At 39.8% G+C, this 13,669-nt stretch overlaps 2 protein-coding genes across 2 annotated transcripts in view; one reads left to right on the top strand and one right to left on the bottom strand.

Annotated features, from left to right (window-relative positions):
• LOC145502267 (uncharacterized) overlaps window positions 1-8,345 on the bottom strand; it is a 12,619-nt gene extending 4,274 nt beyond the window's left edge. Inside the window, exons 1-5 of the mRNA XM_081481525.1 lie at window positions 8,292-8,345; window positions 4,011-4,057; window positions 2,289-2,323; window positions 694-712; window positions 97-141 (exon numbers count right to left, since the gene is read on the bottom strand). Coding sequence (XP_081337651.1) covers window positions 97-141; window positions 694-712; window positions 2,289-2,323; window positions 4,011-4,024 — 113 coding nt within the window. The 5' untranslated portion in view covers window positions 4,025-4,057; window positions 8,292-8,345. The remainder of the gene's footprint in view (window positions 1-96; window positions 142-693; window positions 713-2,288; window positions 2,324-4,010; window positions 4,058-8,291) is intronic.
• Window positions 8,346-11,996: 3,651 nt separating this feature from the next.
• LOC145503445 (sulfotransferase 1B1-like) lies at window positions 11,997-12,377 on the top strand. The gene has a single exon (XM_081482905.1). It carries the CDS (start codon window positions 11,997-11,999, stop codon window positions 12,375-12,377), a length of 381 nt encoding a protein of 126 aa, XP_081339031.1.
• The last annotated feature ends 1,292 nt before the right edge of the window (window positions 12,378-13,669 follow it).

Here is a 13,669-nt window from a genome sequence, read left to right as displayed (position 1 = left end):
TAGGAAGCTGTACTACGACCGCAGCATAGTAGCTTGTTTATGATAACAGAATCTAGGAATTTACACATTTCATAAGCAGATTCTTTTTATACTCACTCAGCATTTATGGTTTCAGTCTCTTTTTCTTTTTGCGCGATTTCTCTGGAAAAAAAAATACAAATCTCAGAATCCCAGCCTGTGATAGAATAGATGAAAATTTGAAAAAAAGATAGTGCATAAACGTGTCAAAAGGCATTTTTTTTGGTAAAAACTGGGAATTGCTTTTACCTTGAACAACATTTTACACTTAACACGAAAATACCTGTTACCAAAAATTATTTTGTCGTTTTAGAGGTATAATGCGGGTCACAAATATTTGCACTAAAATGGTGTCATAGAGAATTCTGTAAGTTCGCAAAAGAAGGCAACAGTTATCCGGTTGTATCGTCTGCAGCAGCCATAGTGACTTAGAAAACCGCTTTTATTGACTTTTACCAAGAAATGCCGCTGAAAGTTCGAATTTGGAAAAGTTCGTCTGGTCTTTAGCAAATTGAATTTTCACTCTCAACTTGTCACGTGCGGATAAGTTATCGATGTTGGTAGGCTGAATTCTACGTCAAAGAAACGGGACGCTAACCAGAAAGGGTAACCAATGCTCAGCTAAAGATATTTTTGCGCCCAGATTATCAAGTAAAAAAAAAAAAACTGCCTTACCTCTTTGTATCCTCAATTTCTACAAGCTGTCAAGGACGACAGGTCAATATGCTTTAGTCTAAAGTCTAAAACTTAAAATGATAGGAGAAGAATGATCTATACATTTCTCATTAAGTGTTAGTTCGAGTAAGAAGAACAACAGAAAAGTCCTTCTGTGACTAAGCCTCAGTGGACTATTGAAACAGTACAGTTCTAGTTTTATTAACGGTCTACCCTATAACAAGGCATCCGCCTCGCTCCATCAAAGTCCAACTTCTCATCAAAACTCGAAATCTTCCAATATTTACGGGAAAGTTCATATTAACCAGTGGTTCTTTGACAATGGTGCCCCATTTCACTAGGGAACAATTGCCGCTATTTCTATTTTTAAGAGTGTCAGGGACCCTGAATCCTAAATCATTGGTTACACGCGAACTACGCTGTTTATGCCAAATAAAGCGTCTCGAGAGGCACAGCGAGTCTCAATCCCTTGAGCAGCGAGTTTCAAAAGTTCATTCCCAAACGGCTCGATGAATGCAGTCTCTCCATTGGGCCTCAAAAAATCCGCCGTATTTTTGGCGAATCTCTTTTACGTTATATGATGTCACGTAACGTCATGCCCCCAGATATTATGTTATGTGGTAGAGAAAGCTAAGGGCTTCCTACTTAATATAAATTTATTTAACTGCGCCTTAATAGAAAAATAACCTTACGGGAGGGGTTCCTTTTCCGCCAAAAATAGAAAAATTTGTGCAATTAACAATATAAAATTAAGCTTAGGGGTATTCAGGAACTCAAGCTGCTTAAACGAAACAGCACGGAAAATAGGCAAACCACCCATCAAAGCAAATTTGTAGTTAATTCAACTCAGAGCTTGGGCTGTCAGGCTGTGTATTAGGTTATTTCCTAACAGGTTCACGTCATAGTCATCTTAATGCCGTCAGGTTTATAAATACCTATCGGATCCTAGTTCAAAATTTAGTCAGTGGCGGTTAAGACTGTATAAGAAGATTTCAAAATAAAGCCCTTTACATGACGGTGTTTAGTCAGTAACAGTTAAGACTGTATAAATAGATTACAAAATAAAGCCCAATACATCATAGTGACCGTGACTGAAACCAGAGGATCCCAGAGAGTCTTTTTACCTCTTGTAATTTGTAACCAGGCGAGTCCTAACACAATGCTAACCCAGTGCAATAATTTACGCACAGCATTACTTCATATAGGAGGTCGTTCGACATGCAGGCTTTGGCAAACTTCGATTCTGTCACCTGTTAAATTATAGATGTTCTTGTTCTTCGACCATTTCAATTTCAGAACTGGAAAACAAAACATACAGCAGTTACAAACATTACCAATACTCGACGCATGGTCTAAAAAAGCTTAATATTATCTTGACGTTTAGTATGGTACAACATACATCTTCAATTATAACCGGCCATCGCTTCTGAAGATGTATGTTGTAGCATACGTACGTAATGTCAAGTTAATATTAAGCTTTTTTGGACCATGCTTCGTCTATTGGTAATGTTTGTAACCGCTGTTTATTTTGTTTTGCTCCTGTTCAGTTATACCCTGCTGTGATATTCTTTTAGTTACCCAGAATGGAAGGATACCTTGTCTTGCTTTTTCGATCATCTCCCTCAGTTCACTAATAAAAGATGTAAAGAAATATAAGCAACTTATAAACAACTAATTTTGCAGTGCTGAAAACGAGTGTAAATGTTTTTATCGGGAGCATAACGACTTGCTGTGGGTGTTAAACAAGGCAAACGAGGAGATTATAGCCCAAACGGTTCTTAGAAAGAGTGGCAACGACTAGGCTCTTATAGATTGTGTTAATATTAGTAGCATATTATGCCAGCAGCACTGCTCTTGTTTTGTCGGTCCCAATACCTATGAGAGGTATTGGGACCGACATAGTTTGCCATGGGACTTCCTCCTCGCGTACAACATAGTCCCAGGCATCCATTTCAGGGCTCAGTAAACTGCAAACACCGTTAAAACATCAAACAATGTCAGCCTATAATTGGGATTTGGGAATCAACGTACCTGTCAAAACCCAAAAATGTTCCGATAATTCTCAAAATATGCGAATTATGGTAGCAGTGCCACGTTTTGAAAAATGGGAGAAATTATGCTAGTTTTCTCAAATTATGCTATAATCTATAAAAGCCTAGTGGCAACTTGCACCCGTGCATTTTTGGGGCTGTTCAGAGTGGACACAAGAGTATTTCGGGAAATGTAAAGATTAATGACTGAAACTGCACTGAATAGAGCACAGCAGCCCACTTGTTTTGTATACACATCTGTGGTGATCTTTGCTCAATTGTGGAACATAACTATGGCCCCTTAACGTTGCCATAGCTGGGAACGCTTTGATGAACTTTAAAAAAGGGACATTAAGGAGCTGTTTTGTTTAGATAATTCATATAGGAGATTACACCTTCTTTAATTTCATTCTATTAACTTCCTTTCGATTTTCAGTTACATCCCATTCTTTACTGATTGTCTTGTAATACTACTTGCAATTTCAATCATGTGCATAGCTTTTCAGGTTTGTTAGTGGCTAAGGATTTCACTATTTTTTTCCTTGTTAGGGCAATCTTCTCTTGGTATTTAAAATTAGTCAGGGTTTACCAGATCAATAGAGATAGCTGCCTATTGCAGCTTAATAACACAAGTTAACGTTGTGGCTTTTTTTGAAGTCTCTTGAGACAGGAACAGACTGAGTAACAACTTACCATTTAATTTTTGCCCAGCCTTTGATTTTGCTTCTCTCGCAATTCTTAGCATTTTTTTTTTGATCTCTTATTTTTTTAGCCTGTACTATTTACCGCATGTGTACACTAGTTGGGAGAGTTAATCCTAATAGATCTCATTGGCTCGATTGCTCTACACTGCGCGTTTGACACTTCTCGAACTCCAGTACACGACACCTTGTGTTTGTGCTGCATTGGGTACGCGACACACGCACCTTCTCTCGTACCATGGTTTATGTGATGCAGCACTTTTACTGGTTAGTTTCTAGCCCCTTCCAGACGTTCAGTTAGTTGGGGCACAGCGCGAAAAACAGTGCGGGAAAAAAACTAAAAAAAGCGCGCATCGCTTTTTTCATTTTTTCGCGCGCCGTTTCTCGCGCTGCGCCCCAACTAACTGAACGCCTAGAAGAGGTTAATTAGCTCCTGGCTAGCCCGAGGTCAGACTCCTTTGTTCAGAAACTTTTCGAGTGCGGCCCAAGTAGAGCTAGTAACTGATTGACTGACTGATACAAACAAAACTAAAAAAGCGTTTCTAGACTTCTGCAGGTAACAGGCGCAAAGAACTATGTAACGTACCTGATAGGAATCATCCTATTGAGAATTTCTTGTTCCCGGCGTTGAAACTAACGATGGAACAAAATGAAAAGCGATTTAGAAGGCAATGGTCCCTTTGACTTAACAATGAACAAAGGGATGATGCAGGGCCATTAAAAAATGGCAAAAAATCATCACTTCCCTTTTCCCTAACAACTAAATAAATTCATTTTCCTGAAAGAACGGTAGCGGGTATTTATGGGAAATTCTAAGCACAATTTGGTGCTGGTGATAGGGCAGAGAGCTCGTCTGAGGGTGAATGACTTGTGCGTGACACGTTCTGGTATACCCTCTTTTCGGAAAATGCTAGTGATACTGTAGTTGAGTCGTTTGTCGGTTAGAAATATATGGGATCTTCAGGTACGACAATTCTGTGTTGAGAGGTGGAGGGTCTTTCTGATGGTTCATTGTAACAATAATTTTCTTTTATTACTTCTATAATAATAAAAATGATGGTGGTGGTCCTGCTGCTGCTGATGATGATGATGAAGAAGATGATGATGATGATTTTTTATTGTTGTCACATTGTCATTATCATCATCAGTATGGCTTGGAGGGGACCTGAGAATGTGTGATCCTAGAATGTCAATGTAAACGTTAAAAAGTTGGATTTTTGATTGTCCCGTAAGAGATCCTGGTATGGTAATGTAGTAACCCGATTCCCAAAGGATCCACCTCAGTAACGATCCCCTGGAATTAAGCAGCACCTTCCAAATCTCAAACATAGCCGAATAAGTATCTATATAACCGTCAGCATTATCAAGCAACAAAGTATTATTTGTACAAATACATTTTCGTAGATAAGTGATATATTCTTCCATTTTTCCAACATCCAAGTCTGGATAGGCAAAAAGGAAAGAGATTATTGCGTTCGACAGAACGCAGTTCTAATCGCGTAATGCATAAAAATTCGAGATCTGTGAATCTATCTATCTATCCACCTATCTATCTATCTATCTATCTATCTATCTATCTATCTATCTATCTATCCGGGGACACCAATTTGCCCCCCTGCCCCCCTCAAAACAAATTCTTCAGGGGCGAATGATGTCATATCCATGTTCGTGCATGTGCTTTCTTTCGAGTGTTGCGCAATATTGTGGACCGGTTTCAAGTGTCGAGGAAGCTTACTGTACACTGTAGCGATACTGAAGTGTATTTAAAGTTAGAAGTCAGTGTTAATGGCATTTGAAAACGTTGTAGACATGTCTTCACGAAATGTGTACGACTTTTCGAGGAAGCTTATTGAAGACTGTAGCGGATAAGTTGTTTATTTAAGTTCGAAGTCAGAGGTAATGGCATTTAAAAACCTTGCAGACATGTCTTCACGAAATGTGTACGACTTCTCGTACGAACAGAAGGCTGTAGTTTGGCTGGGTGTACCCTCTTCTCTTCGACCGAAACCAATGCTGCTTTCTGCTGAATAAATCAAAGGAAGAAATGAGTTTCACTTCGCTGGCCGAGATTGATTTCTGTGCGCAAACTATGTAACGTAAACCCAACGAAAGTGTTTACATAGGATATGAGTTCAACTCCCACATGGTTGCTTTGGTACACGAACATGTCCTCCGTTTCATTGTTTCGGAAGTGAAAATGCCCTTTTGTTGTTACCCCAATGCCAAGGCGATTCAAAGCCGTGTTCGTAAACAAAATAATTGTCCCAGTTTTGGTACTAAAAGCACGTGGTCTCGCAAACCGACGGAACAAACATGGTTGGTGTCGATTTACACGGTCAGTATAAAATATGCACTGTGGACTGCGGACTGCTGACTGCGGACTGCGGACTGCAGACCACGGACTACGGACTGGGTATAAAACATAGACTTATGTATAATATTACACAATACCTGCATAAACAAGAACAAACCCTCTCGTATGCACTTGCTTCGCGATCAATTCTTTTGTTTTCGTCCCTGCTGAAGGAAGATCAATTTCACGCCTACCTAACAGCTCAGGCACAAAATGCTTTCCCTAGAATTTTTTTTTTTTAACATACCAAACCTACCAAAACCCGAACGCACCTTTTAATCTACGTAAGTAGTCATAATGGGAAATAAAATTTTGAAATCTGCGATCGACTTTCGCTTTTGGTTTATCTAGGTAGCATACACTGTGGTCTCACGCAAGGAATCTTCTCGTATAAATCCCAAATCCCTAAATTGATTTAATTTTGGTATCTAAAATACTGACCAAACAATTGCCAAACTTTAATGATCTACAGCGAGAACAACCCAGCAAAAATGGTTCAAGTTGCAGTTACCGAGACACAACAGGTTCCTAATTAAGGGCCTGTGAATTGTCATATAGGTTGGTACCATGACGTGATCCCAAAGCAGAGCCCTAAAACAATAAGTAATAGCTTAGCGAACATGATACCTCGATTAACTTGTATTCACACTAAGGAATTGCGAAACTTCGCTTAGCGAACATGAAACTCCGATTAACTTTTATTGCTTATGAATTTTGCACGTGCTTAAACTCTATTTTGAATAGAGTTTAAAAGTCTTCTATACACTTTGTGACTCTGTAACTGATGAAGATCGGAATACCGAAAGGTTTTTTTTTTCCTCAAGTTTTAAATTACAAAAACGTCCTTTTATAGTAAATACGACAAGTTCAGTTTTCGGTCTTTTTAACTCGTATGTGTACCGTATTTATTCGACAAAACGCCGAGCCATTTATTAACTTTTTCGCGATTCGAATACGGCGTTAATTTAAAATCCAATTCATTTCTTACAAACAATAGCAAATGACGTGCGATTGCGATGCATGTGATGGAATGAATTTCACTCAATTTGAATGTCACTGTCCTCTTCGCGATCCCGGTCCAAAAGCTGTAATGTCGGATATGCCTCGATATCACAACTGGTACATTCAAAAGGATTTGTGTCTGGTTCACTCAGAATTTGTATTACTCGACATGGATGCGGCGTCTCTCCGAGGGGGGTTTATTCGAGGGAGGCGATACTGTATGAATTCCTCTATGAATAGACCTAGAGCAGAAGCGTTACCTTAAATCACAAAACTATCCCGAAGGTTTGGTCAGTTGACGTAATATATCAGCAACGAGTGCGAGTATTTTATTCAGAGGTCTCAAACAAGGAGAAACTGATGAAAGGCCAAGTGCTTTTATTATTTCGAGGTGTTTGGAACCTCTGATGAAATACAAGCACGACTGAGTTGTTGACAAGACTTTTCAAACACGCATTAAAATACAATGCAGTAAAGCAGTTATATTCCCTGTGTAATTTGTACCATTTGTTTAACGGAAAAGCAAGCCCATTTTTCGAAACTCCCTGATTGCATACACGGAGGACAACGATGCATCGCGGAACGAGTCGTTTTCTTTTTTAAAGAAAAACTTCTGGCTGGTGAAGTTCTTCCAGCTTCCACAAACTACAAAAACAAATGGGCTTTAAAAATACTCAATATTAGTTTAAAGTGGACATCGATTGTCTTAACTTTCGACATTGATTTTTTGTTCATTTTTGGACGATGTGTATATAATTGTAAATAAAATCTGCTTCTGGAAAGAAAAGTAGGGGTCACCGAACGTCCAAGATCGTTAAATCCAAGCAAAGCTATAGCAATGGCCATCTGCTCTATCATTGTTCATTTTAGTACTTAGCGCGCGCGCTCGATGCTTGACGTGGCGCGTGAATTTTCGTGCGCAGTAAGGATGCACAGGAATTAGGGCGAACGTCCTTAACTCCTGGCTTATTACGTTTGTCATGGAAATGGCAAAAGAACTGTTGAAAATGGGCGCATACTTAGTGTAGAAACATTTTCAGAAAGCGCTGGCTGGTTCATTGCTTTCAGAAATTAGGTATATTTCCCTAGCTAGATCTATCTCTCCTGCTCATACCGTAGAACCAAGAATCTCAAAGAAATTCTTGCACCATTATGCCTAGCAGAAATAAGGCCGTGATGACCGGTTATTTCAGGTTTACTCTCAATGTACTTCTAATCATGATTTGTCAGTAGAGTAACCTTAGATGTTAGATTTGTGTAAGATACTAACAAAAACAACGAATGGTTGAATGCTGTGACAGCCCGTAATGAGCTCTTGGCTATGATAATTATATAGCTCGCAGTGCACTGAGGCAAGATGAAGAAAATCCTGAACGAATTACCTAAAATGACAGTACCTGCGAGACGACATGACTAGCCAGTATACCTAGCACACAATAGTGGTTAAAGAGCCTTCAAGATAAAACGTAAACGAGGAAAATACTTGCCTGATAGTCTGGGAACGTTACTTACCTTGTCGAAGGCGGTTTTTAGCGAGAAGACCACTGCTTGAACGCGCACCAAGCTGTATAAGCTATATTGCCCCATATGGCAAGTGAAACCCTTAAGTCCGTGAGTTATTGTGAGGATTACGTAACACTCCATATTTGGCATATTTTACCTTGGAATCTGTCTTTGGCTGTTAGCGATTATATAACTCTTATTCTATGAGTTGTAAAGATTGCGTAGCTTTGGTAACGTGTGTTAACATTCCCATTAAAGGTATTTGTATTCGTCCAGATAGATGTAAACAATTTAGATAATTAATATCCCAAGAGAGCCTGAGATTTGGTATGCTCTAAACGTAAATTTGAAAAAAAGCAGCATTTACACTTTGGCGCTGTGGAATTTGCCTAGCTGTGATCGTAACAATAAGTTAGCTATCATGATTAGTTCACGTCGGGGCTCATACACGTGAATCTTTAACTTGAAGAAGCGGCATTTTGAAAACGTCAAGTTTTTGAACACTACTGGCGTTGCAGAAGGATTGACTGAGTTACTCTGATGAATTTTTGCGCGTATCGGATTGTGCTAAAGAACGAAGCATACACTGTGCAAACCTGTTACTTAGCTTTAATCATATGTTGTAGGAAACGGTTGTTTAATGCATTTACATGTATTCTTGGCATTTTTGCCTGAAAAGTTAGTTTGTTATTGTCTCACAGACATGCCTTTAGTAGACATGCGAATGAGAAGAAGCTTGTTTACATTTTAGGGTGATGAATCCGCTCATGGTTTTTGCCCTCCAGTTTCTTGTAATTGCGTCAAGACCTAACCTACGAACAAGCTCCCGGTGAGGGAAAACAAATTCGGCCAGCGCAAAACAGAAGAATGAGCGAAGCTTCGTTCGGGCTCACCGGAAGCCTGTTCGCAGGCTAGTCAACACCCAAAAACAATAACATATAGCTATAAAATACTTGTACTGCAAGAGTTCATTCGTTTTCTCTGGGGAGCTTTCCGCTTTTGCGTTTAATCCCGAATTTAGATATACAATACAAGCCTGTGTCCCTTTTCTCTTAACCAGCACGTGGTTAAAAATCATCATAGCAAAATTAGCAACTTTAAACCTAATATTTGAATTCCTCTAAATGAGTACACCAGAAACATTTCGGTCGTGCATGCATGTATGTTAGGATTTGTTCTAAAAATCAAATCGGTGGAAGCAATTGAAAAATAGGACGGCAACATCGACACTTATTTTTTTTTTCATCCTATAAAATTAATACTTAAGAAGGCTTAATTAAGAAAAAAAAACTAAATCAATTATAAGTAACAAAAGATATAAAAGAAAGAGTGAAAGACTGTAAAGAGGCGCTATAGAACTTTGGGAAAAATAAGTCCCCCGGAACGGATGGTTCAACCGGCTGAGTTCTACAGCTTCCTCTGGATTATAAGGCTTATTCCGAAGAAAGATAAAGATAGATTTATCGCTCCTTAAAAATTGGCGACCGATCTCCTTGCTAAACTTAGATTATAAGATCGCTACAAAAGCTCTAGCTTTAAGGTGTTACCCTAAATTATAAATGATGCCCAAACTGGCTATATGGAGAGTCGGTTTATAGGCGAAAATATCCGACTTATATCGGACATCTTACACTTTCACAGCTCAGGAAAATTTAGGGGGCATTGCTGGTTTTATTGACTTTGAAAAAGCTTTTGACAGCTTCGAATGTGACTTTCTTCTTCAAACGCCAGACACCTTTCAGTTTGGTCATGAATTCAGGCTTGAATTAAAATTTTGTACACATATCACTAGCTGCGCAATTAATAATGATTATGCATCAAATTGGTTTGAATTACATCGTGGTGTCAGACAAGATTTTCTCTTATCAGGGTTACTACTTGTTTTAGGAGTAGAAAAACTTTCCCAATACGCGGACGACACTACAGTTTTTTACAAGGAGGTATCCTCGCTTGAAAAACTGCTGGATTTATTGGACACTCTTGGTGGTTGTAGCGGACTAAAACTAAATGTGAGACAAAGAAAATACGCACAAGCAATGATAATAACATAGGTAGATTGTGTGAAGACCTGGATAGAACTGACTTCAGCGAAGTATACATGCCACTTGTACAAACCCAGAAATTTCATATATCCTGTTTCACAGTAAGTTAAGGTGGGACATTTCATTAAAATGTCAGTCATGTCATCCTGAGACACATGACTGACATGACAAAGGCGCCAGATCAAAACCATCCAAGAAACAACAGATTTCTTTGTATAAGGGACGGACCATTAGAAAAGTGACAGGCAGGGGGGAAGGTGGACTTTTTCAGCTTGCAGGATTTTTTTTTTCAAGTCCACTGCCTTTGCAGGATTTTTTTTTTTCGGGCTCAATTCCTTTCTTTTTCTTGGGGTGGGGGGCTGGGGGAGGGGGATATTCTACTGTCGCAATCTTATTCTTGACACTCGCCACAATCTGATTGGTTTTCAAAAACAATGGCGTCACAATAATGTGATTTCCCTGCCCCAGTTTTCATTAAAAACAAATCCAAAATGACTGGTGGTTTTTGCTTTTTTAAATTCCTCCGGCATAGTGTGCAGTGGCGGATCTAGGGGGGGGGGGAGGGCGGAGGGCCCACCCCCCTTATTTTTGGTGAAAAACAAAAAAAACTCAGAGAACAAATAAAAGCTTGATGGGCAAGCAAATCAAGCCCCCCCCCCCCCTCCCAGCTCAAGGTCGGGATCCGCCACTGGTGTGGACGGAAAACATTTGACGCGTTTTCAGAGTCAAACCTCCGTTTTGTGCACGGGGCCTAAATCGACATTTCCGTGCGGAACCAAAGTTTTACCCGCGCTTGGTGTACTCATTCAGTAGATACCAATTGTGAGACAGGGTATAGAAATGAGACAGTTTTGATCAAGAATAGGATAAAATTTATCGCAAAAGCTAGTGGCCAGTGTATGAATCCTTTAGTCTAAAACGGGGTTCTATACCCAGAGTTCCGGCAATAGGATATTGAAACTCAGAAGTGGCTTTGTAGTGGTTTAGTTAGCGTACGTTGGACTACGCCCGGGGGGTGGGGGTGGGGTACTCCCAGAAAAATTGCGCGGGGGTGTGCGGCCCGCTTCCCAAAACCCTTACCCTATTTATGACTAAAATCTGCGATATTCCCTACCCTATTTATGACCTGACCCTTAAATCAAAATCCTGTTTCAGACCTCCGTTACAATTAGTTCTCTAGTTCAGACCAATGTTAAATTACCGTAAACATAATTGGTGAAGGGCATTTGTTAATTTTATTTTCAATAATAGCGAAAAAATATCTTCTTCTATATAAAATACCCATATCAAGGTTAGAGTGCAAAAGCCATACCCTATTTATGACCAAAATGGCTAAAATTAACTAAAATCGATACAATATTTATGACTAAAATTGCTGAAAAACCATACCCTTTGGGGCCGCACATACCTATATAGCCCATATAAGGAAGTACCCCCCCCCCCTCCCGGAGGACTACGACAGTGACAAGTTTCTGCATGGAAAATAGCTAGTCTGAGATAGGGTAGGGGTTTTGGTACCTAGTCTAGAATAGGGTTGCAAAATTAAGCTGAGCATGGTCTAGTATGAGGTAATGGTTTCGATATTCCTTCGATAAGCTCTTTTTGTGGTGCACCTTTCGTGATCAAGACGGTGAAACATCAAACCTGTTTCTCATTGGCAGGAACGACCTGTATGCGAGAGCTGTTATGGCAGATTCACAACGACGGCGCTATCAGCGAAGAAAATATTGGAAGTCGAGTATTCTGGTTCGAAAATCATCCTGTACTGCGCAAGCGTGAACCTGAAAATCCTGAGTCGTCACCAGACTCTAAGCCCGTCATCGAGCTTCTCCCCAGGCCCCGTCTGTTGTCCACACATCTGCCTTATGAGGTGATTCCCAAAGGCAAAGACGACACCACGACTTGCAAGTACATTTACATCGCAAGGAATCCTAAAGATGCTGCAGTTTCCATCTACCACTTCTTGTTATTTTTTCCTGAAATGGGCGAGTTCACGTGGGACCTAGGCGTAAAGTTATTTCTCCAAGGAAGACGTGAGTGCTTGCTGCGTTAATTTTATGATTTAACCCTAGCACCGTATGAATAGCCAGCCATCTGGGGAGCTCACCTAGTTTGTGGCAACTATCTCACGAGATACCAAAATCACGCTACTTGCGCGTTCTATTGATGCTCTTCGAATCTGATTGGCATACCCATTGTTGTCAAAATCCCTCGCGCGGCTTGTAAAAGGGGATTGAAATTATTCCTAGTACCTGATTTAGAGCATTTATCGATTGAGTGTCATAAAACCAAAACCAAAGTAATTATTTTAGCCAGTCACAAAGGACAACAGACAACAGACAATGAACCAATGAATACTCGAAGTAAATAAGCGCGGGCAAAACGCGGTGTGCGAGCGAATCAGGATTAGGTCTGGTTTTACCTCTGATTGGATAAATAAGTGGCGCGAGTGTTCTAAGCCAATTACTTTTCGACACTCAAGTGAGAAATGCTGTAAGCATACATGGGATTTATAGGTCTAAAGCTGTAATTACTGCAATGTAAATTATCTTAAGGATTCATACATAGGGCTCGACCCAGGTAATAACCCACGCGGAAATGTTGGGAGAACACGAGAAAAGCATGTAAATAACGAGCCGTCAGGCGAGTGATTTGTTAGTATTTTACTCAAAATGCTAACAATTTGAACTGCATATTATATATGATCAATCAGGAAAAAAGCAAATCGCAAATAAATTCGATGAATACAATTTTACCTGGTATTTTTTCTTGGTGTTTCTTCGCAGTCTTTTAAGGGATGTTAGTTTAGTTACTCAGGTAAGTAAAACGAAGAAAGGTTATTCAAGAAATAACAACAGGAACGAAAGGGAATTAGAGAATTGCGAATTCTGTGTAGTACAAACTAGATGAATGAAACAAAATCGTTCAAATTGCAATAAAAAGGCATGCAATAACACAAAGCGACTTTTAGCGGCTTGCCCAGCGATATGATTGGTCGATCGACGTATTACTGGCAAACCTTGGCGAGGCCGTTTACTATCCGGACTTCGAGTCCTGTGTATGTGTTGGTATTCCTGTGTATGTCGGTTGTCCTGTGCTCTAGATGGTATAAGCCGCATATATTAATAAAACGTTTACATGGAGCAGGAGTGCTATTTGCCGAACGTATTTCCAGTTAAATTTACCGCACAATTGCATCTCGAATCGATCTGTTGTTGATTCGAATCAACAACTGGAGAGCCTTAGTGAGGCAGCACAAATGCAGTCCTGTGTATGTGTTGATTGTCTTGTGCTATAAAAAGTATCAACCGCGTACATTTATAAAGCTTTCTCATAGGACTTCTC

The sequence above is a fragment of the Orbicella franksi genome, chromosome 11 (genome assembly GCF_964199315.1).
Source record: "Orbicella franksi chromosome 11, jaOrbFran1.1, whole genome shotgun sequence".
Classification (NCBI taxonomy): Eukaryota; Metazoa; Cnidaria; class Anthozoa; order Scleractinia; family Merulinidae; genus Orbicella; species Orbicella franksi.
This window is presented reverse-complemented; position numbering and strand designations above follow the sequence as displayed.

What these genes read in the sequence shown, in the direction of transcription:
- LOC145503445 (XM_081482905.1), top strand. Translation starts at nt 11,997, where the DNA reads ATGCGAGAGCTGTTATGGCAGATTCACAACGACGGCGCTATCAGCGAA.